The 17,365-nt window shown below is 35.3% G+C and overlaps 1 protein-coding gene and 1 long non-coding RNA gene across 2 annotated transcripts in view; one reads left to right on the top strand and one right to left on the bottom strand.

The window, feature by feature from the left end:
* Positions 1-202: 202 nt before the first annotated feature.
* LOC128551160 (kinetochore protein Nuf2-like) overlaps positions 203-17,365 on the top strand; it is a 36,006-nt gene continuing 18,843 nt past the window's right edge. The window contains exons 1-2 of the mRNA XM_053531648.1: positions 203-1,851; positions 15,914-17,070. Of these exons, the coding sequence (XP_053387623.1) occupies positions 15,922-17,070 (1,149 nt within the window). The 5' untranslated portion in view covers positions 203-1,851; positions 15,914-15,921. The remainder of the gene's footprint in view (positions 1,852-15,913; positions 17,071-17,365) is intronic.
* LOC128551161 (uncharacterized) overlaps positions 5,957-17,365 on the bottom strand; it is a 22,151-nt gene continuing 10,742 nt past the window's right edge. Inside the window, exon 2 of the long non-coding RNA XR_008368658.1 lies at positions 5,957-6,535. This is a non-coding gene — a long non-coding RNA (uncharacterized LOC128551161). The remainder of the gene's footprint in view (positions 6,536-17,365) is intronic.

Here is a 17,365-nt window from a genome sequence, read left to right as displayed (position 1 = left end):
GACCAGCCTGGATCCAGACCAGCCTGCGCATTCGTGCAGTCTGGTCAGGATCCATGCTGTTCGCTTTCAAAGTCTATTGCAATTACAGAAACTTGAAGCGAACAGTATTGATCCTGACCAGACTGCGCGGATGCGCAGGCTGGTCTGGATCCATGCTGGTTGCAAACCAACTATGTTGGTTTTCTCATGGCGCGGCTCATATCGTTGAGGGGCAAGGGATTCAAAGTCAACGTCTTAACCACTTCGCCAGGTAACCTGTATGAGCGACACATTCAGAACAATGTTAGTAATTTAAGTTGGACAATAATGCGAGATTCAAGATAATGCAAGATACAGGAGATGCTCCAACTTGGTTCTTTAGGATGTCAGGTGTAAAGTACCCATACACAGGACTCTTACCTGAATTTGGAGGAGTGGGTACTCAAACTCACAACCACTTGTTTCGTAATCAAACAATGTTACCACTTGACAAAATATTGTTCCCCCATTGTACTCCAGTATCCCTTTTAAAGTAGTCCATTATGGTATCTGACAAATGATCATTTTATTTCGTAGGCATGAAATTTCAAGGTTTTGGTCAAAATGGCAATTTCGTAGGGATAGGAATTCGTGGATTTCAATTTTTGAACATAAAATGATGGGAAACTACTTGTTCACTGGAATTAAATTTTGTTGACTGACTCAACCACAAAATCAACGAAAATTAGTCTACCATGAATATTAATGATTTCACAGTACAATGTATCTGAAACTGTAATTTGAAAGTGACATGGAAGATCTTCTATTTGAATTTCTGCAGATTGACCCAGTTGAGGTCAAAATATTTCAAAAGGTTGATAACTCCTCCATAAAAAAATTATACACTTCTCTGACAAATTATATGGGTATCATATTTCCTATAAAATATTTCAAATACCAGTTACTTCTTTCATGATCAAGATCATTTGCTTGACTAGCTAAGGAGGTAATGTAGAGACAGAAAAACAAGTATTTTGACAGTTTAAGTATAAAATTTTGGCAATTTTTCAAATTTGTTTTGTAAAATATCATAAATGTTCATATAATTTGACTTTAATGACAAGTACAATCCTCTAAATTATGAAGCTATCAATTCTGTTTTAAAATTCTATATATTTTGGAATACACCAAAATTTACATATAAATAATTGTACAAAATAAGTTGTTTAATTAGTATCATAATGAAAGAATGATTTAAAGCATAATAATATCAGGACTATTCTCACAAAGACTGTATAAAAAATATGTATTTGCTGAAGACATAGTGATGCAGCAAGGTGCAGACAGCATTTATTTAAAAAGAGTTTTTGCAGTTAGTAAAATATCCAGAATTTAATTTCTCAACTTGAAATCTGATGTAACGAATGACAGATCTAGAGTTGGATTTTATAGCAAATTAACACACAAAAAAGGCACAAAAGAAGTTAAATCGTGGATGGAAATTGATAAACGTCACTAAAATCATTTATAAATGTAAAATGTAAATGTAAAAATATATATAGTGTTAAGAATATCAACTGTAAACATAGCAATAAAGCAATTGATTAAATGTTAAGTATTTATGACAGGAAGATGCCTGTTTGTTTCAAAAACTTAAGGATAAAATTGTGTCAACAGAAACCGTTTTTGTGCCAAAGATTGAACTTTTAATATTTTGACTGAAAGTGTTGCAAACAACTCAAAACTTTAAAGATGAAATTTAAATTATTGTGAGAATTTACAATTTTTACATCAAGCCTCAGCTACCTCACATGGACTGGATCTATTTTGTGTGACTATAATAAAGTCAAATATGGTGTGTAGTAAAATTGGAAAAAAAAATACAAAATACAGGTAAAAACATTTTATTACAACATCATGAAAATGAACACCGAGTCTCAACCTAAGCGTTGACCGGTGGCATAATTACGTGCAAGCAGGGCGCTTTTTGTGGTGGTTTTCACCAGTCAAGGTAATGTTTTCCTTCGCAGTTTTTTCATTACTAAAGCTTTGTTATTGGGAATTGGCCGAGGATGACCTACAATGAACACGCTTTTATGGGGATGTATCGAAATTTCCGTATCATTTGTAGTGTTTTTCTAACATTCAGGAAATATTCACTAAAAAGCACGTATTTGACTACCGCCTATTAATTTTCTCATTGTAAATGGATAAATTAGTGTTAAAATGTCTCGTATTTTCGTCATACAGGTATGATATACTCACTTTAACAGATCTGTCACTGTTGTATGCAGTTTCAAAAATACTTAGCCCAGCAAAACCCGGTCGTCAGCTAAGGTTTTGTCTTGCGTCCGAGTCGGTGGTTAACAAAAATAAAAATGCGTAAGTAAGAGCAGGTGGAATTTATGAAAAATGGCATTTTCACGACTTTTCATGATTCGACAATGGACAAAAGTCATGTTTATCAATATATAGACTAACATTTCATGTTTCTTCATTGTGCACAGTCATTTTAAAATATTTAGGTTCCATACTTGAAGCCTATTTTATGAATTACAATAGGGGCGCAGTAGCTGTACTATGAATTAATTGCATGCTTTTATGTATACATTATGGCATTAATACATTGTCACCCTATGATACATCATTTTGATAATGACGCCAACATCTTAAAACAATATTATTGATAGAGATATCTGAATTCAATTTATCTATGTTTGAATTTCAGTCATTTGCCATGTATCTAAGTAAAACCATCAAACTGAACGTGGCTGTGTCGTCCATACTGGTCGAGGTGGAAAGGCATATTCGGCACAAGATGTAAAACATGTACATTTTGATTGCAATTATATCTACCCAAGAGTGGGGAGGTGGCAGGGGCCCCATCCACTAGGATGTCCAAATTATAGAATTACAGGGTTCTTTTAATGTCTCATAGACAGCGAACATTCGTGCAAGCATGGACACCGCCCATTGGAATCTGACAGACCAGGGCCCCTCTTGAAAATTGTTCTGGGTATTTAGAACAGGCCCTAGATATTCATAATATTAGTAACTGTTTGATTCTATTTAAAAAGACCGTTTTAATTAAAATAGAATCTTAGTCTATGTTTTTGAGCATAGGCATTTATCAGTGTTCAAAGTGTCTTTATCGTTTCTTAATTGATACAGAATATTCAAAAGATCAATGAATATGCCATATACAGTTTGTTGAATAATATTTTAAAAGAAAAAAGAAACAGTCATGCCTGCAAAGAGCATACTTGACTATTTTCAGTGCTTGATATAAATTATCTTGATTAAAAAGTTTAAATTGAAACAAAGTCATTTTGATTATTCATTAAGTGGTTTCTCTATTAGTCGAAGAAGGACCATAATTCTAAAAACAAGAGCACTGCATGGTGGTGCTGGACACTCCAACTTTTTTGTACTTGGTAAATGGACCTTAGTATAAATATTTATGGGAAATTCAATATTTATAGCATTCTTAGCCAAAAAGCGTGACGTCATCATTTTAGTGGCCGTCTTTCCACTGGCACCAGACCAGAAAGAAAATGCCTCTGTACATGTTATACCCTACCCCTAGGTATTCTATAAGAACCATGGTCATGAACGGGAAAATATACTAACCCGTTTCAATCATATATTTCTCAACTTAAACACGCAGTTTGGTGAATGGGTACCTAGTATATTGAACAAGCGATAATTTATCTTCCATCGTGCACCAGTCACATTGTCTCAATGTTCCATATTGCTGAGATAATCAGCATATTTTATGCTTTCGTCAACGTTACAGAAAAAACTTGCGTGACCTTCCCTAATGAACATCCAGTCTAGAGGTCACGGAAGTGTGCACATGTTTGGCGAAATGTAAACAAACAAAAACAGGGTTTTAAAAAATCACAATTTTACACTAAAACTCGAAATGATGAATGAAATTCATCTTGTATATGATCTTTAATTTGAAATCGTACATTGGTCTGCATCTGTTCTGTTTCTTTTATTCATTTTGCACATTTATGCTGCATTTTCACATTTTTGAGCGAACACGTGTAGTAAAATGACGATTGACACACATTTTCACAACAGCCAATTAGAATGGTTTTGTAATCTAGAACGGAACTTCACCAGGGAAGGTCAAGCAAGTTTTTTGTGTAATGTTTAAATAACTATAAACTTTGCATTGTTTTTCTAAGATAAGATGTATTGAAGAAATGTGACCAGTACACAATGGAAGATAAATTAATTACCACTTGTTTGATATCCATAGTACACATTTACCGAACTGCGTGTTTTAGGTATAAAATGCGCGACTGAAACGGGTTAGTATATTTTCCCCTTCGTGACCATGGTTCTCATGGAATATCTAGGGGTAGGGTATAACATGACTGTACATAGGCATTTCTAATGAAATAACATTTAACACATGTATATATGTAAATCAATATTTGATAACATTATAAACATTTAAAATAGGTCCCCCTTTTTCGGACACCTTCAATAAAACATAGTTGAAATCATTTTACAACATTAAATGAAATTTAAATTGCACAAGGAAATATTGTCTTGGATTGAAAAGAATACAACATTTGGGAGAAAAGTTGATATCTGATATCAGATTCAATAAAACTGAGTCTTCGAACAAGCCGTTGGTGAGAACGTTATTTGATTCTCTGTATATCCTCGACTGAAGATAATTAGTTTATTGTCACTTATTTCAAAATATCTACATTACACTTCTTATTACACAAACATTTCATATAATTCTATCCAAAGGAAATAATTAGACGAGCTCTTACAAAAGATTTGAATAGTATACTGCTTCAAGTATAAAACCTAAATATTTTAAAATGACTGTGCACAATGAAGAAACATGAAATGTTAGTCTATTATATTGATAAAAATGACTTTTGTCCACTGTCGGATCATGAAAAGTCGTAAAAATACGATTTTCATAAAATCTACCTGCTCGTACTTACGCATTTTTATTTTTGTGAACCACCGACTTGGACACCAGACAAAACCTTCGCTGACGGCCGGGTTTTGCCGGGCTAAGTATTTTTGAAACTGCATACAACAGTGACCGATCTGTTAAAGTGAGTATATCATACCTGTATGACTAAAATACCAGATATTTCAACACTAATTTATCCATTAATTTTACAACGAGAAAATTAAGGGGCGGTAGTCAAATACGTGTTTTTTAGTGAATACTTCCTGAATGTTAGGAAAAACTACAAATAATATGAAAATTCTGATATATCCCCATAAAAGCGCGTTCATTGTAGGTCATCCTCGGCCAATTCCAAATAACAAAGCTTTAGTAATGAAAAAACTGCGAAAGAAAACGTATTACCTCAACTGGTGAAAACCACCGCAAAAAGCGCCATGCTCGCACGTACATTATGCCACTGGTCAATGCTTACGTTGAGACTCGGTGATGAAACACTGTTTGGAGATGAAAAAATTCCATCATAAATATTATCAAGAAATTTAATTCTTTTTATGGACTGTGAAGTGGCATTCATTTTGTATGACTTGATTAGACCATGTTCACTGTCCTGATTGAGATAATGCACAGATTTTCTGGAATTCAGCACAGGTTTGAAGGTACTAATTGCCATCCTGTCAGTGTCCGTCTGAATTTTGAATCAGAAGTCTGTCTTTTTTTTACCGTTTTCCCACTTCTTACTGCAGTTTGGTTCCATCAAAGACAGTTTTAAAACACATAATGCCATAAAAGTTTTGTAAAAAATACAAGTCTGTTCAGCTTGATTATTTACATGTATTGTTGAAAAGTTGGAAGGAAATGGTTGTAAAAAGTGAGAAAATAGTTAAAAGGACCAGCCCCAGATCAATTTCCAAACCCATTTACATCTAAAATACAAAATGCAAAATCAGGTGGGTACTGTTGATGCAGTCAAAAGTATAACTATATTTGACATGTTAATAACCAGTATTGTACCTGGTTCTGCCGGGTTAAAATAAAAAGTCTTAATTGGATATTAAAATACCTTTTCACAGGACTGGTTTATTATTTGCCATCTTGGTTTTCAACATGCCAGTGATGTTCTTTCTACAAAGTACCAACACATTATCTGTTTGTACTTTTTTCATCTTCAATTATTATAAATGTTTTATTTAAGAAATTTTATAGCAAAAGAGTTAAAAATGTTATTGGTGGAAGACAATGGACACATGGGTACAACAATAAAATTTTATGCTCATGTGAGCTAAATAATATTAAGTATTAAACCATGTAAAATTACAAAAGAAAAGCAAACCAACAAATCCAGTTTCATGCTGATGAAATGTATAAATCTAATTAGAGAACCATTAAGTTAATGGGTTTTTCACTAGACAAAAAAGCAATTGTGTATCTACAGTCATCGCTGGTAATCTAGTATGTTTTGTTTGGTTTGGTTTTATGTTGCACCAACACAGTTATAGGTCATATGGTGGCTTTCCAGCTTTGATGGTAGAAGACACCAGGTGCCCTTCTGTGCATTATTTCATCTCTGGCATGCGCCTGTGTAAAACCACTGACCTCTGTATGCCAGCTAGATGGCTTCTTCACCTGAAGGATTAAATACCCTGCATGAAGTTAGAATCTATATGAGCCGCGCCATGAGAAAACCAACATAGTGGGTTTGCGACCAGCCTGGATCCAGACCAGCCTGCGCATTCGCGCAGTCTGGTCAGGATCCATGCTGTTCGCTTTCAAAGTCTATTGCAATTATAAATGTTTTATTTAAGAAATTTTATAGCAAAAGAGTACTTTAATACTATTTTGCATGACGGGCAGTTATATGTTGGGCGTAATAATTGCACGAGGGTGCAGCCCTAGTGAAATTATTTGTACGACGTCTTACCACCCAAGCGTATAAATAGTGTTAAAACACTCTTCTGTTATAAATTATTTCGATTCTAATATGCCCTTAATCTAAAACAGTAGATAAAATATAGAAGTGCTCTTTCTTTGTCACAACAAAAACTCTTGACTTCACCGCATGTTATTGTGATGTCATTCTAGCGTAGGAGACAAGTGTATTAGAATGAAGTATTATTCAAAGTAAAGTTCTTTGAAGGCAAATCCTTTTCAACTTTTACATGCCCTGTCCTAGGCTGCAAAATGTATATCAAATTTTTAAGCCATACCATAACAGGATCACACTCAGTTTAGGCAAAACAACTGCCCTCCAATAGTTATGTTAGACTGAGCATATCTGACTGCTAAACAAGCATAACAAGAGTACCATGATAGTCCTGAATCGCTCACCTCTTCCCACATGACCCAGTTTTGAGTATGACATCGTTTTTTCTATTATTTGACATAGTGACCTAGTTTTTGAGCTCATATGACCCAGTTTTGAACTTGACTTAGATATTATAAAGATAAAAATTCTGACCAATTTTCATGAAGATCCATTGAAAAAAATGGTCTCTAGAGAGGTCACAAGGTTTTTCTATTATTTGACCTATTGACCTAGTTTTCGAAGGTACGTGACCCTGTTTTGAATTTTATCTAGATATCATCAAGGTGAACATTCTCACTAATTTTCATGAAGATCTCATGAAAAATATGGCCTCTAGAGAGGTCACAAGGTTTTTCTATTTTTATACCTACTGGCCTAGTTTTTGACCGCACATGACCCAGTTTCCAAATTGACTTAGATATCATCAAGGTGAACATTCAGATCAATTTTCATGAAGATCCATTGAAAAATATGGCCTCTAGAGAGGTCAAAAGATTTTTCTAATTTTAGACCTACCAACCTAGTTTTTGACCACAGTTGACCCAGTTTCAAACTTGACCTAGATATCATCAAGATGAACATTCAGACCAACTTTCATACAGATCCCATGGAAAGTATGGCCTCGAGAGGTCAGAAGGTTTTTTCATTATTTGACCTACTGACCTAGTTTTTATGGCACGTGACCCAGTTTCAAATTTGACCTAGATATCATCAAGGTGAACATTCTGACCAATTTTCATGAAGATCCATTCAAGGGAATGGCCTCTAGAGAGGTCAAAAGGTTTTTCTATTTCAAAACCTACTGACCTTGTTTTTGATCGCAGTTGACCCAGTTTCAAACTTGACCTATATATCATCAAGATAAACATTCAGACCAACTTTCATACAGATCCCATGAAAAATATGGCCTTTAGAGAGGTCACAAGGTTTTTCTATTATTTGACCTACTGACCTAGTTGTTGAAGGCACGTGACCCACTTTCGAATTTGACCTAGATATCATCAAGATGAACGTTCAGACCAGCTTTCATACAGATCCCATGAAAAATATGGCCTCTAGAGAGGTCACAAGGTTTTTCTATTATTTCACCTACTGACGTAGTTTTTGAAGGCACGTGACCCACTTTCGAACTCGACCTAGATATCATCAAGGTGAACATTCTGACCAATTTTCATGAAGATCTCATGAAATATATGGCCTCTAGAGAGGTCACAAGGTTTTTCTACTTTTAGACCTACTGACCTAGTTTTTGACCGCACGTGACCCAGTTTCGAACTTGACCTAGATATCATCAAGATAAACATTCTTACCAACTTTCATACAGATCCCATGAAAAATATGACCTTTAGGGAGGTCACAAGGTTTTTCTATTATTTGACCTACTGACCTAGTTTTTAACGGCACGTGACCCAGTTTCAAACTTGACCTAGATATCATCAAGGTGAACATTCTGACCAATTTTCATGAAGATCTTGTGAAATATATGGCCTCTAGAGAGGTCACAAGGTTTTTCCTATTTTTAGACCTACTGACCTAGTTTTTGATGGCACGTGACCCAGTTTCGAACTTGACCTATATATCATCAAGGTGAACATCCTGACCAATTTTCATGAAGATCTTGTGAAATATATGGCCTCCAGACAGGTCACAAGGTTTTTCTATTTTTTGACCTACTGACCTAGTTTTTGACGGCACGTGACCCAGTTTCGAACTTGACCTAGATATCATCAAGATGAACAGTCTTATCAACTTTCATAAAGATCCCACGAAAAATGTGACCTCTAGAGTGGTCACAAGCAAAAGTTTACGGACGCATGCACGGACGCACGCACAGACGACGATGTACGCTGCACGACCACAAAAGCTCACCTTGTCACTTTGTGACAGGTGAGCTAAAAATGGCAGCTTGCCTGCATGACGTTCTGGTTTTGATTGCATTTTCCTAAATTCATTTAAAGTTCCATAATGCTTTTTTTCTCACAACAATAACTGTGGCAGCCATGTTATAAACAAAGGCATTATGAGCCTTTAATTACTGTAGGCGTACATTTATTAGCGCCGCAAAAATTTAGCGCAAACGCAATTTTTGGTGAAATATCTAATTAATGCGTGGACGTGAATTAGCGCTCTCGCGAGACCGCTAATTTCTAATTTTAGCGCTGTCCGAGATGAGGCTCTTGGAGATTTACGGAGATTCACGAAAATATTCGGAAATAAACTTAACCGTCGGCAATTTTTATGTAATGTGTTTCTGCTGAAATTATACATCATACTGATTATGAAATGAACTTTTTTTACTGTTAGCGGGCTAAAGAAAATACGATTTATTTGAAATTATTTACTTATGTGTTATACCGTAAATCTCTTCTTGTATTTAATTATAATAATCTGCATGTTTTATATTCTGTATACTAGTTATAATTGATGAAATAAAACGAGATTGTCACACATTTTAATCATTAAATCCCCTTTGTCCTACATGCATTGTGTCTTAATACAAACGTTCACACCTTTCCGTAAACGAGCGACTGCAACAACGGACATGCCCGAAGGTGATACGGAAATCGATAACAACTTGATCAAATGAGAAAAACATGAACTACAAGCTTAAATATTTTATTTTGTATGATCATATATTTAAAATAATAATATGAACAATAAACAGGAATATCATACGAACCTTAAAATATTAGCAAGCAGTGTAACTAGTGCAAACTCTCAAGAGCAATTATTTGTAAAAGTTCGAAGAAAACCATCAAATGAAAATGTACATGAAAATGCTTGGACAAATTAATGCGCGGACATGAATTAGCGCATGTGCGATAGCGCTAAAAGCGCTGTTATTAGTACACCGCTAAAATAAGTAAGCCTACAGTAAGTAACTAGTCCAAAAGAACATCAACTTCATCAATCCATTAATCAAGGTTTAAGTGCAACTATACAGCCATAACTCCTATTTGATAAAGGGGTTACAGCAGTATTGCGCTAAAACCTTTGCTGAATCAGTCCATCTTTTGAAACAAGAGGGCCCCGAAGGCCCTGTATAGCTCACCAGACCTTGTTCTTAAGACTTACCTCAGATAACTTAGTATCTAATTTGGCACTGATATCGCTGAGACAAACATTTGAACTATGTGTTATGTTAATCTGGTAGACCATTATCCAAGTTTTTAAATGATTTGAGTCAGTAACCTAGTTTTTGACCTCAGGTAAACTAGTTTTACACTTAAGCTAGATTTCATAAAGACAAACATTCTTTGTAAAATTTCTGCTATTCCATTCCATTTTTAGCAGATTTTGTGGTTGTCTGTCCGTCTGTCATCAGTCTGTCCACAATTTCTTGTGAACATGATAGGGACCACATTATTAAATTGATTTTAATTAAACTTGCACACAACTTTTATTGGCATAATATCTTGGTTCCTTTTGAAAACTGCCCATACCCCATCATTGGCTCCAGAGTTATGGCCCCTTACAGGGCCAGAATTTGCTATTTTTGGCTTTTGCAGCCATATAGAGACTTCATTTATGGTTTGATTTGATACAAACTTGCAAATATCTTCAACAACAATAAATCTTCGATTCCATGATGAATCTATCAGATCCAATCATAGGTTCTGGAGTTATGGTCCCTGACTGACAACTGAAAGAGCCAAAATGTGTTAATTTTTATCTTGTGAACACGGTTGTGGCATTTTACATTCGATTTAAATACACTTGCACACAAGTCACAATAAAATCTCAGTTCCTTTCAAACACCAGCTAGATTCTGTCTTGGGTTCTAGAGTTACTGCCCCTGAAATTGGCATATATTTCTTTTTTTGGCCCTTTCAGCCATACAGAGGTTTCATTTATGCTTTGATTTGATATAAACTTGCAAAGAATGTTATTCTTGATGATATCTAGGTCAAGTTCAAAGCTGGGTCATGTGGGGCCAAAAACTAGGTCACCAAGTCAAATCAAAGAAAAAGCTTGTTAACAACCTAGAGGCCACATTTATGATCCTATCTTCATGAAACTTTGTCAGAATGTTAATCTTGGTGATCCCTATGCAAATGTAAAAACTGGGTCATATGGGGTCAAAATCTAGGTCACATGGGTAAATGAAAGGAAAAACTTGTTAACACTCTTTATGCTGCATTTATGACCCTCATCTTTATGAAACTTAGTCAGAATGTTCATCTTGATGATTCCTAGGCTAAGTATGAAACCGGGTCTTATAGTGTAAAAAACTAGGTCACCCACTTAAAACAAAGGAAATACTTGTTAACACTCTAGAGGCCATATTTTTTATCCTGTCTCCATGAAACTTGGTCAGAATGTTTATCTTGATAATTCATTTGCCAAGTCCAAAACTGGGTCATGTGGGGTCAAAAACTAGGTCACCACTTTAATCAAATAAAAATGTTTGTTAACACTGTAGAGTCCACATTTATGACCCTATCTTCGTGAAACTTGGTCAGAATGTTTATCTTGATGATTCCAAGGCCAAGTTAAAAAGGTGAGCAATATAGCATCAACATGACCCTCTTGTCAGTATGTAGGTGGGGCCTAAAATCCATACTGTATCTAAGATAGAGTATAATTTCTGCTATTCCCATCTATTTCAATGTGAAGACAGGGCCTTAAATTTCCATTTTCTGTCTACAATAAACTAAAAATTCTGCTATTCCCAGCTATTTTCAATGTGAAGACAGAGCCTTAAATCCATTTTCTGGCTAAGATAAACTATGATTTCTGCTATTCCCAGCTATTATCAATGTGTAGACAGGGCCTTAAATCTATTTTCTGTCTAAGATAAACTATGATTTCTGCTATTCCCTTTTACTTTCACAATGTGCAGACAGGGCCTTAAATCCATTTTCTGTCTGAGATAAACTATGATTTCTGCTATTCCCTTTTACTTTCACAATGTGCAGACAGGGCCTTAAATCCATTTTCTGTCCGAGATAAACTATGATTTCTGCTATTTCCTTTTACTTTCACAATGTGCAGACAGGGCCTTAAATCCATTTTCTGTCCGAGATAAACTATGATTTCTGCTATTCCCTTTTACTTTCACAATGTGCAGACAGGGCCTTAAATCCATTTTCTGTCCGAGATAAACTATGATTTCTGCTATTCCCTTTTACTTTCACAATGTGCAGACAGGGCCTTAAATCCATTTTCTGTCCGAGATAAACTATGATTTCTGCTATTCCCTTTTACTTTCACAATGTGCAGACAGGGCCTTAAATCCATTTCACACAGGGCCTTAAATCCATTTTCTGTCTAAGATGAACATGATTTATGCTATTCCCTTTTACTTTCACAATGTGTAGACAGGGCCTTTAATCCATTTTCTGTTTAAGATAAACTACGATTTATGCTATTCCTTTTTACTTTCACAATCTGTAGACAGGGCCTTTAATCCATTTCAGACAGGGCCTTACATCCATTTTCTGTCCGAGATAAACTATGATTTCTGCTATTCCCTTTTACTTTCACAATGTGTAGACAGGGCCTTTAATCCATTTCAGACAGGGCCTTAAATCCATTTTCTGTCTAAGATAAACAATGATTTATGCTATTCACTTTTACTTTCACAATGTGTAGACAGGGTCTTTAATCCATTTCAGATAGGGCCTTAAATCTATTTTCTGTCTGAGATAAACTATGATTTCTGCTATTCTTAATGTGCAGACAGGGTCTTAAATCCATCTTTTATCTAAGATAAACTGAGATGTCTGCTATTCCCAGCTATTTTTCAGGTGTAGATGGACCTATATTTTTCTGCTATTCCCTCACTTCCCTGTGAGGTCACCTCATAATGTCAAAGACTTGCAGTGATTCATTTTGAAATCTGAAGATACGAGTCCATGGGACTCACATATTTTGAAACAATGAGTCCCAGCCAGTGGGTAATGAGTCAAAAAGGGACTCAATATATTATGAAACAGTAAGTCCCAAATTTGAATTGTTTGCTTTTTCACATCCTGTACTTTCTATATTGGTTGACTGATTGATTGATTTAATGGGTTTTACATCCTATATATCTGACCAGAACTGAACTAAACAGGATGAGGAGAAAAAAAAACTGTTAAAAGTTGTATTTTGAAAGTTTCTGTTCTTTGCAGCTTTGTTCATTTTTATGTTGTCAGTACAGATTGTGCAGTACATATTATCTTCACTTTCGTCATAGTATAACCAAAAAAAAATGAGTAGGTCATTTAGAAACAAATTTTCTTGTCTTTCGTATCTTGATTTTCCGACGTGCTCGCAGCCACTGCTTCATTTTCTGTTGAAGTGCTCACTTCTTCGGTACCCGACGATTCACTCGAAGTTTGACCAAAAAAAAAAACGGAAAGTTTTTGCTGTTTGGGATCTAACTTCAGCTGTTTTTTCAACGGCATCGTCAGATTGTTGAAATATTTTGGCCGAAATATCCGGGTACTCTGAAAACAATACTCCCAAACATAAAATAAATGACCGTCACCGACTGGTTAATAAAATCACTACTGTCCAATCAGAATATGCTTTACAAATCGAACGGTGATAAGGTAATTTTGACGCATGAAAATTATCCCCGACATCCGTTCTACTTTTTAAACCATTAGAGGAAGTAAACGAAGGTACACATTATGTCAGTGAAATTGTTTGCGTCCCGCGGCTGCACACATTTCAAATTAACGCGTCCCCCGTGAAAAATATGCGTCTTTGACGCAGGACGCATGGCAAAATGAATCAATGGACTTGTGAGGACTTTGAAAGTATGAATTCTGCCTTAGTAGGGATACTTGTTTAATATAAAGAAACAAGAGGGCCAAGATGGCCCTAGATTGTTCACCAAAGAAACACACCATAATAGTGTAAACATGTTTGACCTAGTGATTTCATGGAGACAAATAGTCTGGCCAATTTTCATTAAGACTGGACCAAAAATGTGGTCTCTTGAGTTTAAACAAGTATTTCCTTAGATATGACCTAGTGACCTAGTTTTTGACCCATAAAGACCAATTTTCAAACTTGACCTAGATTTCATCAAGGCAATCATTCCCCCCAAATTTCATGAAGATCAATAGAAAAATAGTCTCTATCAAATACACAAGGTTTTTCTTTGATTTGACTTAGTGACCTAGTTTTGACCCCACATGATCCATATTCAAACCCGACCTAGATTTTATCAGGGCAATCATTCTGACTAAATTTCATGAAAATCAATTGAAAAATACAGTCTCTATCACATACACAAGATTTTTCTATAATTTGACCTAGTGACCTTAGTTTTGACATCAGATGACCCATATTCAAATTCGACCTGGAATTCATCAAGGCAATCATTCCCAGCAAATTTCATAAAGATCAATTGAAAACTATAGCCTCTATTGCATACACAAGGTTTTTCTTTGATTTGACCTAGTGACTTAGTTTTTGACCCCAGACAATCCATTTTAGACCTTGACCTAGACTAAATCAAGGTAATCATTCTGACAAAATTTCATGAAGATCAATTGAAAAATACAGCCTCTATCGCATACACAAGGTTTTTCTTTGATTTGACCTAGTAACCTAGTTTTTGACCCCAGATAATCCATTTTAGACCTTGGCCTAGATTAAATCAAGGTGATCATTCTGACAAAATTTCATGAAGATCAGTTGAAAAATACAGCCTCTATTGTATACACAAGTTTTTTCTTTGATTTTACCTAGTGACCTAGTTTTTGACCCCAGATGACCCATTTTAAGCTTGGCCTAGATTTGATCAAGGTAATCATTCTGACAAAATTTCATGAAGGTCAGTTGAAAAGTACAGCCTCTATCGCATACACAAGCTAATGTTGATAGACAGACAGAGGACAGACAAACAATGGATGCCAAACATCGAGCGATCACAAAAACTCACTAAAAACAACAAAATTTCAATGTGTAGACGGGCCCATATTCCGTAATCTTATCTTATAGAGTACAGTTTGAAGTCCTGCCTTCTTATCTGTTTTAACTATTTCAAAGAAACTATGATTACACTCAACTCTTTATAATCCACATGGAAAAATTCACCTGGACAATGCCCTTGTGACACTATTCTGCTATACATATCTATAAACAAGAAATGTCTTTAAAAAAGACAAACGGCATAGAGGTAATGATGTTTTGGCTCATGGAAAAATCATAATTAAACAGGATGTACAGACAGAAAAGATTTAGATATGCATCTATGAACACATGACTCATTTGCAAATATTTCAACTATCGGCAAACTTATATGATCAATATGTATCCTTTAAGTAACAGAAGGTCAAAATGATTTGATGTCCTGTGCTGATTCTGAAATAATTTCGTATTGGGTCAGAATCTCCCAAAAGTACCCAATAGCACAATATCTCGACCCAGACTACAGTTACAACCATCCACCACTCATTCATATGAAAGCGAGGTACGCAACGGGGCAAGAAGTGTACTTTCGATTTCTCTTGAGATGATAAATTACTAAAGGCTTTAAAGTTTGAATAAGTCATTTTAGTGTTGCGTTAAAATGACTAAATATCCTTTTTTAATATATGCATTCTAATATTCAATGTTATTTAAGACTTAGTAATAAATGGTTTATCTTTTCAGCGCGCACCTGTTCCGTGCCCGGCTTACTATAGAATATAGGTCAAAATCCATGTTATTCAGCTACGCCGAAAAATAGTTTAATTCATTAAAATGATATTTTTCAGATTTCAGCATGGAAGACGATGAGTTTAACTTCCACAGAATTGTAAAGAGTGAGAAAACAGTGGCTCAACTTGCCCTCCAAGACTTATTAGAGTCCCTTTGGAATCAAAAATACCCTGAAACTCCATGGACAAAAAATGAAGCAAGTGTAAAACTGTTTGAAGAAAAAGAAGATAAGCACTTTCAAAACAGCTTGCAAGGATTATCTCACAAAGAAAAGGAGAGAAAAATTCAGAAAAGAAACCGACTGCAAAACACTTTCAGAGATGACAATTGGAAAAATTATGAATGGGATATCAGCAAGTTTGCATATGCTTTAGTAGACTCCAAACTCTTTGATTTAGATGTAACCGATGCGACAGGTATGCCAGTCAGTGAGCACATCGTCATGTTAAAAAACATTCGTAATACTACTGCTCATTTCACAACATTTTACTGTGACACTGATTATTCTAAAAAGACTTTAATGTCGATAGAAGACCATATAAAAGCATTAGAGCTGGTAAAACTGAATGTATCCCCATACATCGAAAAATTGCAAAGAATAAAAACAGAGGAAAAACCTGTTTCAATCCAAGTATGGTTTGAAATGAGGACACAGTTTGAAAAGCTGAAAAGCTCACAAGAGGTCTATGAAGAAAGGGAGAGGAGATACTTAATGCAAGAAAAACTGTGTGCAGCAGAAAGTGAAAAGCATTCCAAGGAATTAGAGAGGCTTAAAACTGTCTCAGAATATGCATTATTGAAGCAAAGCCATACAGCAGAATGTGAAAGAATAAAGCAAAGTTATTCGATGGAAGTTGAGAGACTTCAGTCTGAAAACGCTTTACTGAAGCAAAACCATTTAAGGGAAGTTGAAAGACTTCAGTCTGAACATGCATTACTGAAGCAAAGTTATTTGATGGAAGTTGAGAGACTTCAGTCTGAAAACGCATTACTGAAGCAAAGCCATTTAAGGGAAGTTGAAAGTCTTCAATCAGAAAATGAATTACAGAAGCAAAGACTGGAGTCAGTTATTAATCTGCACAAACGGAAACATTCCGAAAATCTGAAAGAATTTCAGAAACTAAAATCTGAGAAACTGGAATCACATAACAAAGTTCAGAAAACTACAGAACAGACGAATTTTGACAGATGTAAACGCAATGGAATTTTGAAGGTAAAAGCTTATTTACTGAGGACATTTGGGATTCCACTTAATTTCAATTAGGCTTAAAGTTAATTTACCTATTTCTAAATTGCTTTAAATCTCTCCTTGCAATTTCAAAAGATAAAAGAGCTGTCACTACTAGTGACAAAGGCCCCTGAAGGGAGCCCAAGAATGCTACAGTTTTCTGCACAAAATATGCCAGAATAGATTAGGTATGAATCACTTTGTGACCTTGACCTTGACCTGAGAGACCCGGATCATAAGTGCGACACACCTTCTCAATATGGTTAACATGCCAAGTAAT

This window comes from Mercenaria mercenaria, chromosome 19 (assembly GCF_021730395.1).
Source record: "Mercenaria mercenaria strain notata chromosome 19, MADL_Memer_1, whole genome shotgun sequence".
Classification (NCBI taxonomy): domain Eukaryota; kingdom Metazoa; phylum Mollusca; class Bivalvia; order Venerida; family Veneridae; genus Mercenaria; species Mercenaria mercenaria.
The sequence above is the reverse complement of the archived record's forward strand: the minus strand, read 5'-3'. Positions and strand labels throughout refer to the sequence as shown.